Source organism: Protopterus annectens, chromosome 11.part0 (assembly GCF_019279795.1).
Source record: "Protopterus annectens isolate FY-2018-M chromosome 11.part0, PAN1.0, whole genome shotgun sequence".
Lineage (NCBI taxonomy): Eukaryota > Metazoa > Chordata > Ceratodontiformes > Protopteridae > Protopterus > Protopterus annectens.
In genome coordinates, this window is record NC_056745.1 from 1483106359 (window position 1) to 1483118921 (window position 12563).

At 42.2% G+C, this 12563-nt stretch overlaps 1 protein-coding gene across 1 annotated transcript in view; it reads left to right on the forward strand.

The window, feature by feature from the left end:
* The window catches only part of LOC122815927 (angiopoietin-related protein 5-like), a 597255-nt gene that overhangs the window by 306478 nt on the left and 278214 nt on the right, over positions 1-12563 (forward strand). The window contains exon 5 of the mRNA XM_044088792.1: positions 687-807. Coding sequence (XP_043944727.1) covers positions 687-807 — 121 coding nt within the window. The remainder of the gene's footprint in view (positions 1-686; positions 808-12563) is intronic.

A 12563-nucleotide genomic window follows, 5' to 3' on the forward strand; every position in this document is an offset into this window, starting at 1 on the left:
GATTACCATTTTTGCTATCACTTGAGTTTTCTGGAATGTCGTGTGTAACCTGGAGCCACACTTATTACTCTGTTATCATAACCTGGAGCCACACTTATTACTCGGTTATCATAACATGGAGCCACACTTATTACTCAATTACCATAACATGGAGCCACACGTATTAGTCCGGTATCATAGCATGGAGCCGCATTTATTACTCCATTATTGTGCAGCTAATGTTTGTTTGTGTCTTTCGGCTTTTCCCGGTTAGGGGTTGCCACAGCAGAACTCCGGTCCGCTAATGATTGGCAGTAGAGTTTTACGTGCTGGCTTGCCGGGCCTAATGCACAACCTTCAATGAAGGAGCGCCCGTTCCCGCATGTCGCCACACAAGACGCTCTAACTGAGAATCGAACGGGCAACGTCTAACTGAGGCGACACCACTACCGCAGTTTTCTTGCATTTATTGTGCCGTTTGGCAATGATGTCATTTAGATGAATTTGTGCAGATATCAGTTAAGTGTTGCTGGATGTTTTTGTTTTGTTTGTTTTTTTTAATTTACTTGACTACATTTGTCAGCCTTTCATTTGTACATTTTAAATGAAGCATCTGCCTTTGGATTCTACCAGATATGGGTTAGGATTTTATCATATTGTACATTCCCATCCAAAGATTGTAAACTGTATTTAATATTTAATTTTAGGTCTACTGTGACATGCGTGAAGATGGAGGCTGGACCCTCATTCAGAGGCATAATGGAAACGATAGCTTGAGTTTTCGCAGACCATGGGATGACTATAAGAATGGATTTGGAAAGCATAATGGTGTGTACAGTTTGCTATACATATTCATTTATAATTATGTAAAATAAAATGAGATGTACAAGTGACAGTGAAAGACCTGTAACCTGGCAGTTCTGTTCAAGCAGCAAGTGGTCCAACAAAAATTATCGGTTGACGCTTCTGTTTCATCACCAGAGGTGCATGGTAAAACATATTCAGATATAGAAAAATGCTGAGTCATGCAGCTAATCTACTTTCATTCAAAGAAATACATTTTCTCTTCCTTTAAAAGATGCCTCCATGTATGCAAAACATGAATATACAGCTGAGTCAAATGTTTGTGAAGAACTTAATACTCTAAAGGTGACATTTAAAACAAGTATTTATTATTGTGTAACTAACATTTTTGGGATGTTCTAATATTGGTGAGGCACACCTTTGCCAACCTTCTGTACTTAAATTACTGCAGAAACTGCTGTCACTAGATGTTTCATGGAATGTGTGTTCTGTAAGATGATGAATGAGGAACATAGCATATAGTGTAAAGTGGATTTATCAAAAATTTCTAATGCCTAAAGAATAGAAAAAGGCTGAAAAAGTAGGAGGTAAGAAAAGAGGTGACGTTGAGAATGCCGCTTCCTCTTCTGACTTGCAAGAAGAGACTGATGAAGACTTCCACCTCTGGGACTTCTGGGACAATGAAGCATGTCAAAATTGTAGTTTACTATACAGTATAAGCTCTTGCCTTGCAGCAGGTGGACTTGTGAAGTTAGTCACCATGAGACTATGCAGGCCCTAAGCAGACTGGACCTACCTCATTATTTTACAAGGGTGCAGCTCAGAATGTCTTATCTTGCTTTTTCAAATACAATTTGTTCACCGTTAACCCCTGCGCTAAGCAAAGTGATGCAGCTTGCAGCTTTTCTCCGTTAGTCTCCTTCCTCCTTTTAAAACTGTCCATTTTGTAGGACCAGTAAGTCTTACTGATGGGCCTTCCTGTTCACCAGTTAAGCTGACTGACTTGGCAGTGTTGAAGATCTTGGAACTTTCTTTCTGGCGACAGTCAATATCTTAAAGTATTCCTGAAGCATCAGGTTCATAGGTGTGTACTAGGCTAGCGGCCCTGGAGCCTATATAAGCCTAGCCTAAGAAGATTCCCTGGTGTCATGCCGCCCAAAGTTGGTTCCCAGTGCCCCTGTCAAGCAAGGCCACTGAAGTGATCCCTGGGGTGAAATTCCTATTCCCAATCCATTCGTCAAAATCCCTCTTAAAGAAGGGCCAGTGAAGTGCTCTGCTTGATGTGAATGGGATGTTTGTTGCAGAGTATGGGAAGTCTCTTTGTTAGGAACCTGTCCCTCCAGCATGTTCTGTTTATTGTGGTAATGAGGTTTAGGCTTTTGTGTAGGGAAAGATGTCTGGTCTTTCACAAGTATTCCATGTCCCTTTTGTAAAAAAACTGTTTAGTCCTAAAAGTGATTTATTCCTAAATCAGTCTTTTCTTTTTTCTTTACCAGGGAAAGAGCCCTTCATGCCTTGGATATGCATATATGCCTTGTGTTTACCTGAAATGGATACGCGAGTTTAGCTGTTTATTTCCTTTGCTCCAGGGAAGAAAGTGTTCACATTTGCAAATAAACGATTTCTAAGTGGGTGATCATGAACTGCATTTTTTTTTCCCTCTCCACTGGCTAACAACCTGGAAAATGCTGTGGTTAAAGCATGGTACACTAGGGAAGCCGCTACCATTTGTACTTGTTTCTTAGCTTCGTTTGGAGTTTTACGGAGTAGGCATCGAGCCAGGGTGCTGGGAAGCACTGTGATCAGTAATGATGTTAGGCCTATCCAGTGCTGCATCCTTCAGGTTCTTCTCTCCCTCTGTCTCTGTGTAGTGCTTCATGATCATTTGGTCTTTGGCGAATACGTACACCAAACATTACTGTCTCAGACATGACTCCAGGTCTGAAAAGCCTTCATAGCTGCAGGCCCCAGAGGCCATAAGGATTTACATTTAAGCACTTTGTCTTGGAAAGTGCCAAACATGCACAAAAAAGTACCCCTCATGCATGGTTAATCCAAAAGTAGCTGGAGACAATTAGGCAGGTCTTTGACTATCTGGGCTCACCCAGGAGAGTCTCTACCCCCCCAAAAAAGAGCACTACACGGAGACATCAAGGGAGAGAGGAACCGGAAAGAATCCAGCAGCACTGGATATAGGGCTACCATCTATTACAGCACCTGGCATTTGTAAAGAGACTTCTAATTTCACTGGGATACACCATCAACGAGAAGAAATCACACCTATTACCCTGCCAACAGATTGTATTCCTGGGAGCAAAATTGATCACAGCTTCCCAGATGGCATTCCTCACTCCAGAGAAACAAGTTTGACAACCTACTTCAGCCTACTGGCCATAAACCCAGCTATCTGCAAGGAAACTCCTGCAAGCCCTGGGGTTCATGGCCTCTTGCATTGTGATAATTCCATATGAGGAAACTTCAGTGGTATCTAAAAAGTGTATGGTGTCAGCATTCTCAGGACCTGAACACCGTGATTCCTATCATTCCTTGCCTAAGGGCAGAGTTCCTTTGATGGGCAGAGGCTTGCTACCACAACAAGGGACTCCCTTTCCCTCTACCCCCTGCCACCCAAACAGACTCGTCAGTCTATGCATGGGGGGCTCACATGACAGGGCAGTGCATTCAGGGCAAATGGAACCCAATACAGATGCACCCACATATCAATCAAAAAGAAATATTAGCTGTACAGAATGTTCGGACAGCCTTCAAAGATCTTATTCTTCCAGGACCACTATTGGTAAAGACAGACAACACCACAGTTGTGTGGTACATAAACGGGGGGGAACCCATTCCTACTCACTCTGCAGACTAGCCATGGCTCTGTGGAACACAGCCTTGAGCAACCAAGTAAACCTACAAACTCAGTTCCTGCAGGGCAAACTAAATTCACTGGCAGATGACTTTAGCAGAAATCTCATGGATCCACACGAATGGAAACTGGAACCCAAAATATTCAAGCTCTTGAGGAACAAATGGTGGACACTAGAGGTAGACCTGTTTGCCTCCCCTCAACTACCAATTGAACAAATACTGCATCAGAACTCCCCACAGTCAAGCTTGGAAAGTGGATGCCCTGTCCTTTACCTGGGAAGGCCTCTGTTTATGCCTCCCCCCCCCCCCCCGTCTCTCCTCTCGAAGGCCCTTCTAAAGATCAAACAGGACAAGCCAAGGACAATACTGATTGCACCGTACTGGCCATGCCAGCACTGATGTACCCCCTTTTGCGCAGTCTGACAGTGCATGGCACCTGCCTCAGACCCCTTCCCTGCTGTCCCAGCAGGCGGGCCAAATTCTTCACCCTCTGCTTCAAACCCTGAACCTTGCAGCCAGGCTAATCCCATGAGCTCACCTCTAGCAACTCAGTAATCCGGTGCTGGATGTCATTCTTGAGGCAAGGAGGCCTAGTACTAGAAAATCCTATTCAGAAAAGTAGAAAAGATACTGTTCCTAGAGCCAGTGTCAGGGGAATGAGCACAACAGTGCCCAGCTTACCTCATATTCTAGATTATTTAACAGAAATGCTCCACAAGGGCCTATCTTTCTCCAATTAAGATTCATGCCTCAGCCATATCAGCTCATTATAATATTGAGCCACCCCTCTTCTCTCATCCACTGCTAAAACAATTTCTTAGAGGGGCCAAAAATTTAAGACCCCCCCCCCCAGGAGAGCCCCCACTTCAGTTTGGGACCTTAACTTTGTGTTTGAAAAACGTACCCCCCCCCCCCTTTGAACCAGCTGCTACAGCAGAGTTGAAATTCCTTTCTTGGAAAACAGCCTTACTTCTAGCCATCACTTCTGCAAGAAGAGTGTCTGAACTGCAGGGCCTTGTGCCAGTGGAACCCTTCATTATCTTTCATGCGGACAAGGTTTCCCTCTGGACAAATCCATCCTTTTATGCCCAAGGTGGTGTCTAGTGTGGCTCTGAACCAGTCCATTCATTTGCCTACTTTTCCCTAATCCCCAGAGAAAAGGAGAAAGGATACTGCATTCCCTGGACATGCACAGCTTGGATTCTGTTTGGACAGGGCTAAGAGTCTCAATCTGACCAGCTGCTGTTCAGCTTTGCTGCAGGGGCAGAGGGGAAGGCCATTTCAAAGCAAACCATTTCCAAATGGATAGCGCATTGCATCCATTTCTGCTACAAGCACCGTGGAAAACCTACCCCACAGGGGATAAGAACACATTCCACCAGGGCTGCATCTATCTCTACTGCATTTCTGAGGAGCCCCTACCAGGGACATCCTGGAAGCTGCAACCTGGAGCTCTGTACATACTTTCACCAAGCATTACCACTTGCCTATTTTTTCTAAATCAAGAGCTGGATTTGCCACAGCAGCCTTACAGGGCCCGATTGGTAGCCCTAATGTTCTAACTACCTCCACCCTTCCTCAGCTTTGGGAATCAACCCAAATGTGATGACTGCAACAGTGAAACATGAACATAGTACAGTTGTGTACACTTACCATAAATGTAGATGTTCGAGTGTATTCACTGTTGCAGCCCTGGTTACCCTCGCTCCAGCCCCCTGACTTCTCTTGTCTTTTACCTATCCTGTTTGTTTGGTATACATTATATCATGTGTATTTGCTTTTTGCTGGGGGTGTTCCATACCATATAATTGCTTCCTATTGTGGGGGCACCTGACATCTGAGGCAAGAAAAACTGATGCAGCCAACGCCATCGCCATTAAATGTTTTATACCCCTGACTACCTGATGTCATGGAAGAAGCGACAGCATCCGGCACAGAAATCTGAAGACTCTGGTATTCAGGCCGGCTGAGGGCTACCTGCAGGCAGATAACCCAAGTGTGATGACTGCCGCAGTGACTACACTCTAACATCTACATTTATGGTAAGTGCACACAACTGTACTTTGTGCGTACACATAGTGCTTAGACTTGATGATCTGCCATTCATTTCTCTTAAATACACATTGCCTAGTCATGAGCTTAAAATGATGGGGGGAATGCATAACCAAAGGCTCATGGTATGAAACTGACTGCAGGCAAGACAGTTATGGCAAAAAAAATGGGAGAGATCAGAAGAAACTTAAATTGAGAAAAAAGGGCAAGTAATGGAAAAGGTCAAAAGCTTGAGCCTAGGAGAGCTGGTTGAGAGGAAATGAGAATGTCGGAGCTGGAATCGGGCCCTGCAGCCAGCCTGAACAGAATGTCAGTGGACATGTGACAAAAATGCCAAAGAAGCTGAAAAGTAAGGTGTACAAAACACTGGTGTGACCAGTGCTTCTCTATGGTGCAGAAACTTGGACAGTGAAGGCAATGCAGTTGAGGAAGCTTGAGGTGATGGACATGAAGTGTCTGAGATGGATAGTTAGATGCACACTGTGGGACAGATGAAGAAATGAGGATGTAATAAAAGCCAGAGTAACCCCAGTTGCAGAGATGGTCAAGAACAGATTATGCTGGGTCAATCACATGTGCAGTAAAGCAGATTTGGTAGAGACAGGAAGAAGGCAAGAAGACATTTCATTAGCCAAGAGATGGATTGTTTGAGAGGAGGACTATATTCGGGCATGAATTTCAAAAAAGGTAGATGCATGGCTCTGAATCGATGAAAAAAGGAGTTATGATTTATTTTGACATTTTTTACCAGGTATGTTAAACTGAGCAAGAGCCCATTTTCAGTGCAGGGGAAAAACCCCTTGTACATACAGAATCCAAATTACAGACAGCAGTAGTTACATTTTAAACATGAGTTTTTAAGTACAAGTTTGACACAATACCTTGTGCGGTTTGTGGTGGAAACCCTTCAATACCTTGTGCGGTTTGTGGTGGAAGCCCTTCAATACCTTGTGCGGTTTGTGGTGGAAGCCCTTCAATACCTTGTGCGGTTTGTGGTGGAAACCCTTCAATACCTTGTGCGGTTTGTGGTGGAAATGTAATTGTTCCTTCAGTAGGAAGAGAAGAAGCTAGTAGCAATCGAAGGTGGTTGGATGAAAGAAATCGCAGGGTGAGAAACAGTGAGGGGGAAGTGCAGGGGAGGAAGCAGAGGAGTAAGTTGTAGAGTTTAGACGGGAAGTTTAGAAGGGAGTAAGAGAGTGAGGAAAAGTGAAGAGAAAGCACAATAAATGAGTTAATTAGTGCTTTGGCATGTACAGAGCTGTGATTTTAGTAGGGATTCACTTAATGCTTTTTTGAAACTGTGTGTGGGCAGGATTTCTAATGCTCAGTGGGAGCATTAAAACTGTAAAGGAACCCAAGAAACCAAACAAGCAAATCTTGCCTTGTAAAATGGAGAATTATTCAGTAAGAGCTGTCAATTAGCAAGGCTACCACTAGTATATGTGTCTGATCTGTTTGCAGTAGATCTGTCCTACTTCCTCTCTCAGTATATTTGGCAGCCATTTCAATATACCTCCTTCATCCTCCCTTGGCTAATTGCTTGTGAAACAGTTCTTCAGAGCGGTCTTTCATTTGAGTCCATCAAGAAGGGATATCCCTTATTTTCTGCTGGCAAAGTTGACTGACTCATATTTTAGCTGAAAACGTTTACCCCTGGCAATACCTGTCCTGGATGACAGCTCTGCTTGTTGCCGTTTACATTATTGAAAAAGGTACCTGAATTACAGGTGCTGAATTTCAAGGAATCATTTAAAATGCTCATTAGAGACAAAGTGAGCCTCAATCAGCCCCTCCTTTATACCTCATTTCACTCGTTTGGAATATCTAGAACTACCCGTTTTCTTCTGCAGACCACAAAAAAAGTAGAGAAATTCAGAAATGGGTAATGAATGCTGCTTTTTTTTTATTAAACAAGAAACATCTTTCCCTATGTCATAAGTGAGAATTTAATAATCATATGAAAACAAACCATATTGACACAATCCTAGTTGCAAGCATTTTACTTCACAAACCATATTGACATTTATTTATTTTACATTTGTTAACCAGGTAGAGTCCATCTGGGCAAGTAATCCATTTTCAGTGGAGACCCGGGGAGATGAGCTCTATAACAGTAGTACAATAAGATTACAAAAATTTTTAAAAGACTTAAAAACAATATACAAAATTTGACAGTTGCCAACAATCACAATTTACAAAAAGAGGAATGTGAAACAAAAAACATTACATTTCTTAAGCCTTACTACAGACAGTAATAATGAAACTCCTTAGATATACAACTAAAAACAATCATATTTTCATTTGGTAGAAGTAAGACAAGGAGATAGCAGAATAGAAAACATTTGATCGAAGGCATATGAAACTAGCCAGGAGTGTTACAGGAGCACATAGCCATTGTTGAGTAAGGTATTCCTTTAAGAGTTTTTTGAAGCTGTGATGATCTGTGTTTAAGGTATGTTGGGGTAATAGGTTCCACTGTTTGGCTACTTTGAAGGAGAAGAGAGGGTCACCGAAGTAATTATGGGACTTTGTAACCTTGAATATAAGTTTTCAGATCTAAGGGTCCTGGGGTTGGTATTTACTTGTATTAGGTTGGAGAGTGCAGGGCAGTTTTCAGGTTTGTTGATAATGGAGTAGTCATTGGATCTAAGGGTCCTGGGGTTGGTATTTACTTGTATTAGGTTGGAGAGTGCGGGGCAGTTTCAGGTTTGTGGATAATGGAGTAGTCATTGGATCTAAGGGTCCTGGGGTTGGTATTTACTTGTATTAGGTTGGAGAGTGGGGCAGTTTTCAGGTTTGTGGATAATGGAGTAGTCATTGGATCTAAGGGTCCTGGGGTTGGTATTTACTTGTATTAGGTTGGAGAGTGCGGGGCAGTTTTCAGGTTTGTGGATAATGGAGTAGTCATTGGATCTAAGGGTCCTGGGGTTGGTATTTACTTGTATTAGGTTGGAGAGTGCGGGGCAGTTTTCAGGTTTGTGGATAATGGAGTAGTCATTGGATCTAAGGGTCCTGGGGTTGGTATTTACTTGTATTAGGTTGGAGAGTGCGGGGCAGTTTCAGGTTTGTGGATAATGGAGTAGTCATTGGATCTAAGGGTCCTGGGGTTGGTATTTACTTGTATTAGGTTGGAGAGTGCGGGGCAGTTTTCAGGTTTGTGGATAATGGAGTAGTCATTGGATCTAAGGGTCCTGGGGTTGGTATTTACTTGTATTAGGTTGGAGAGTGCGGGCAGTTTTCAGGTTTGTGGATAATGGAGTAGTCATTGGATCTAAGGGTCCTGGGGTTGGTATTTACTTGTATTAGGTTGGAGAGTGCAGGGCAGTTTTCAGGTTTGTGGATAATGGAGTAGTCATTGGATCTAAGGGTCCTGGGGTTGGTATTTACTTGTATTAGGTTGGAGAGTGCGGGGCAGTTTTCAGGTTTGTGGATAATAGTGGGCAGTGGTGAGCTGAGCAATAACAGAAGGGAAATTCAAGCCAGTGTAATTTTTGAAGAGCAATGCAATGATGGGTCCTGTTGGGTATATTAGCAGCACATTTTGCTATTTTGTTATAGCAGGAATCGAGTAGATGTAAATCAGACTTGCGTAGGTTAGTGAAAAGTTAAGAACAGTAGAGAAGAGTAGATAGGAAGTGAGATCTGGCTGTCTGGCATTTTGAGTAAGGCCTGGCCCTATATAGAGCACAAAGTTTGTGAACTTTCTTAATTGTGAGTGATATGTGTTTACTGAATGTTAGGTTGTTGTGACACCAGGTAGTTTTGTTTCGTAAACTGTATATCTGAGCAGCATACTCTGTATATCTGAGCAGCCTTCTGCTCACATCAACCTATATGGTTTTACCCAAACTATAACATCCCCTACCCGAACTAATAAATTAACAAAACAAGTACCCTTGACTGGATACTCACTAGTACTCCCCAACAAAACTACAAAACAGGCACCCTCCCAGAGGACACAAGTGACCACTTGCTTACCTATCTAATCAGATGCAAGACCGAATTTCCAAACTCACCCATCTACAGAACTATTCGTACTAACAAAAACTTTAACCCTGCTTACTTTCAAACTGAACTAAGCGCCTGTGACTGGTCACCCCTGAAACACCTCCCATTAGATGATGCAGTTAAATACTTTAATTCAAAATTCCTTTCCATTCTAGATTGCCATGGCCCATTACACAAAGTTAGAATAAGAACTAAACCAGCACCATGGCTCATCAAAACTACCAAACAAAAAAAATCCTCCAAAGAAATAAACTGTGGGCCAAATGGCATTCAACAAAAAGCCCCTCCGATCACTTACAATTCAGACGGCTAAGATATGAAACAAAAAAAGCCATATTGTCCGATAAAGTATTACTGCCAGCTTCAACAAACCAACCAAAATAATCCTCTAAAATTCTGGTTAGGCATCATGCACTCCTACTCCCTCTGGCTCTGTTCACAACAATCCCATTCAAATAGCCAACTCATTTAACACATTTTTCACTGAAACAATCCAATCCATAGCCAACCAGCTGTCCCCTAGCACCTCATGCTCTACCACAACCTCTACCAATAATCCTCCTCTATTTCATTTTCAGCCAGTGCCCACATCCCTCATCTGTAACCTCCTCCAGAAACTTAAACACACCACACTCCCTGCAGATCTACAACCTGCAGAATACTTGCAAAAAGCAGCTAAAGTCATAGCCTATCCCATATCCATCCTCATTAACAGAACTATTTCTGAAGGAACTATCCCCTTAATCTGGAAGGCCTCACAATATCCCCCTGCGCAAAGATGGTAACTCCAAGGAGCTCTCCAACTACAGGCCCATAGCCATACTATCTCCTTTAGCAAAAATAATGGAGAAATGCATTCATTTACAACTGTTAACCTACCTACTTGAAAATTTACTAGCCACCGGTCAACATGGCTTTAGACCATTTCATAGCACCACCTCTGCTGTCTTATCCTTCACTGACCACATTAATAGTAATTGTAATAATGACACTCTATCCTCAGCAATTTTTATTGACCTGTCTAAAGCATTTGACATGTTTAACCACCACCTCCTCATAGACGCACTCAAAAACTTATTGAATGCCCTTTTTATACAGTGGTTCCGATCATACTTGGATAATAGGCAACAGGCTGTACTATGGCATACCTTATCTTCCCACCTCCCAGTTGCCCTAGGTGTCCCTCAAGGATCCATATTGGGTCCTTTACTCTTCATGTTTACAAATGACCTCCATTCTGTAAGTCTACAAGCTGACTGTATACAATATGCTGATGACTCCACACTCATATGCTCTGCTACTTCTCAATCAGAACTTCAGTCACTAACCCAAAAGACCTTTAGCACAGTCGAAAATTGGCTCCTACATGGGTGTCTTATCTTAAACCCGAAAAAAATAAAATGCTACTATTCACCCCCACCCGCAGAACCTCCCTACTTAACTTTACTGTCACTTCAAATGGAACTATAATATCTCCTGAGCCAACCACCAAACTGCTCAGAGTACTAATAGATAATAATTTGTCTTATGAGCCTCACATTAATAACACCATAAAAACAGTGAATAAGAAACTAGGTTCCCCTCTACAGGATCAAACCCTTTCTAACTCCTCTAGCCAGGGTCACCATTGTTCACACCCACCTTAACTCTACCCTGCTCTGTCTCCCCTATCTATACCAAAATATGCAGAAGTAATCTGAGCAAACTGTCATCCTCCTATAATAATATTGCCAGATTTGCAGCTGGGTCCTCCTATAGAACTCATCACTGTATCAATCTGAATCAACTTGGATGGTTAGAATTGCCAAATCTAATACTTTTCAATCCACTAATAGTAGCCCACAAGATCATGTATCTACCTCAAAATACACCCCATACTTGCGTCCCTAGTCATCCCCTGTAACAATCTCAAAACCCTACACTCCTCTAACAAACTACTTGTACAAATATCTAAATCCAGCAGTTCAGCTGGTGACGCCCTGTTCTCTAATACAGTAGGTAAAACCTGGAACAGCCTCCCAAGTGGACTAACCTCACTATCTTCAGTTAACCTATTTAAAAGCAAGCTCAACCCCTACCTCAAATCACACTTTCTATGCCCCTGTGATAACCCAGACTAACCACCATACCCTTTTCTAGACTCCCTTGATTTCCTAGTCTCTTATGAGCATATCTTGTGTTTACTCGCTGATAATAGTGTGCCTGACTATTCTGAAGATTATTCCTCATGTAAGTATGTGTATACAATTGAATGACTAACCATTTTCATTTAAGACCAGAACTCTTGTGAAACTGAACATTATAATTGTATCCTTTTACTTTGCTTTTGAATACTCTAACCACTTAACACCAGCATTTTTCTTTTGATATTTTTGTGCGACTTTAGAATCTATAGTATCTCTTAGATATAATTTGCATTATTAATACAAACTTGCATTTGGGTTTATTTTCATCAGGTAAATAATTCCCTATTGGAATACAGAAAATAAAATCCCAGATATGTAATGTGTTATAAAGTTTTGTAATGTACAAATTTCTAATATCATTGTTTTGGCCTATTTTTTATTTGTGGAGCTCTTCTCCCCGGGCCTCCACTGAAAATGGACATGTATCCAGCTGGACTAGCCCGGTCAACAAATGTAAAATAAATAAACTGGTTCCATTAGTGTCATTAGTGGAGTAGATGGAGAGAGGTGGTTTTGCTTTGGATTTCCTGTTAGCGAAGATCATCCATTTTGTTTTGTGTGGGTTTGGGTTTAGGATGAGATGAGGCTCATTTAGGTCATTTTTAATATCTAGAAATGACGTTTGCAGTTTATCTTGGAGTTCTTGGGGTGTGGGAGCAGAGC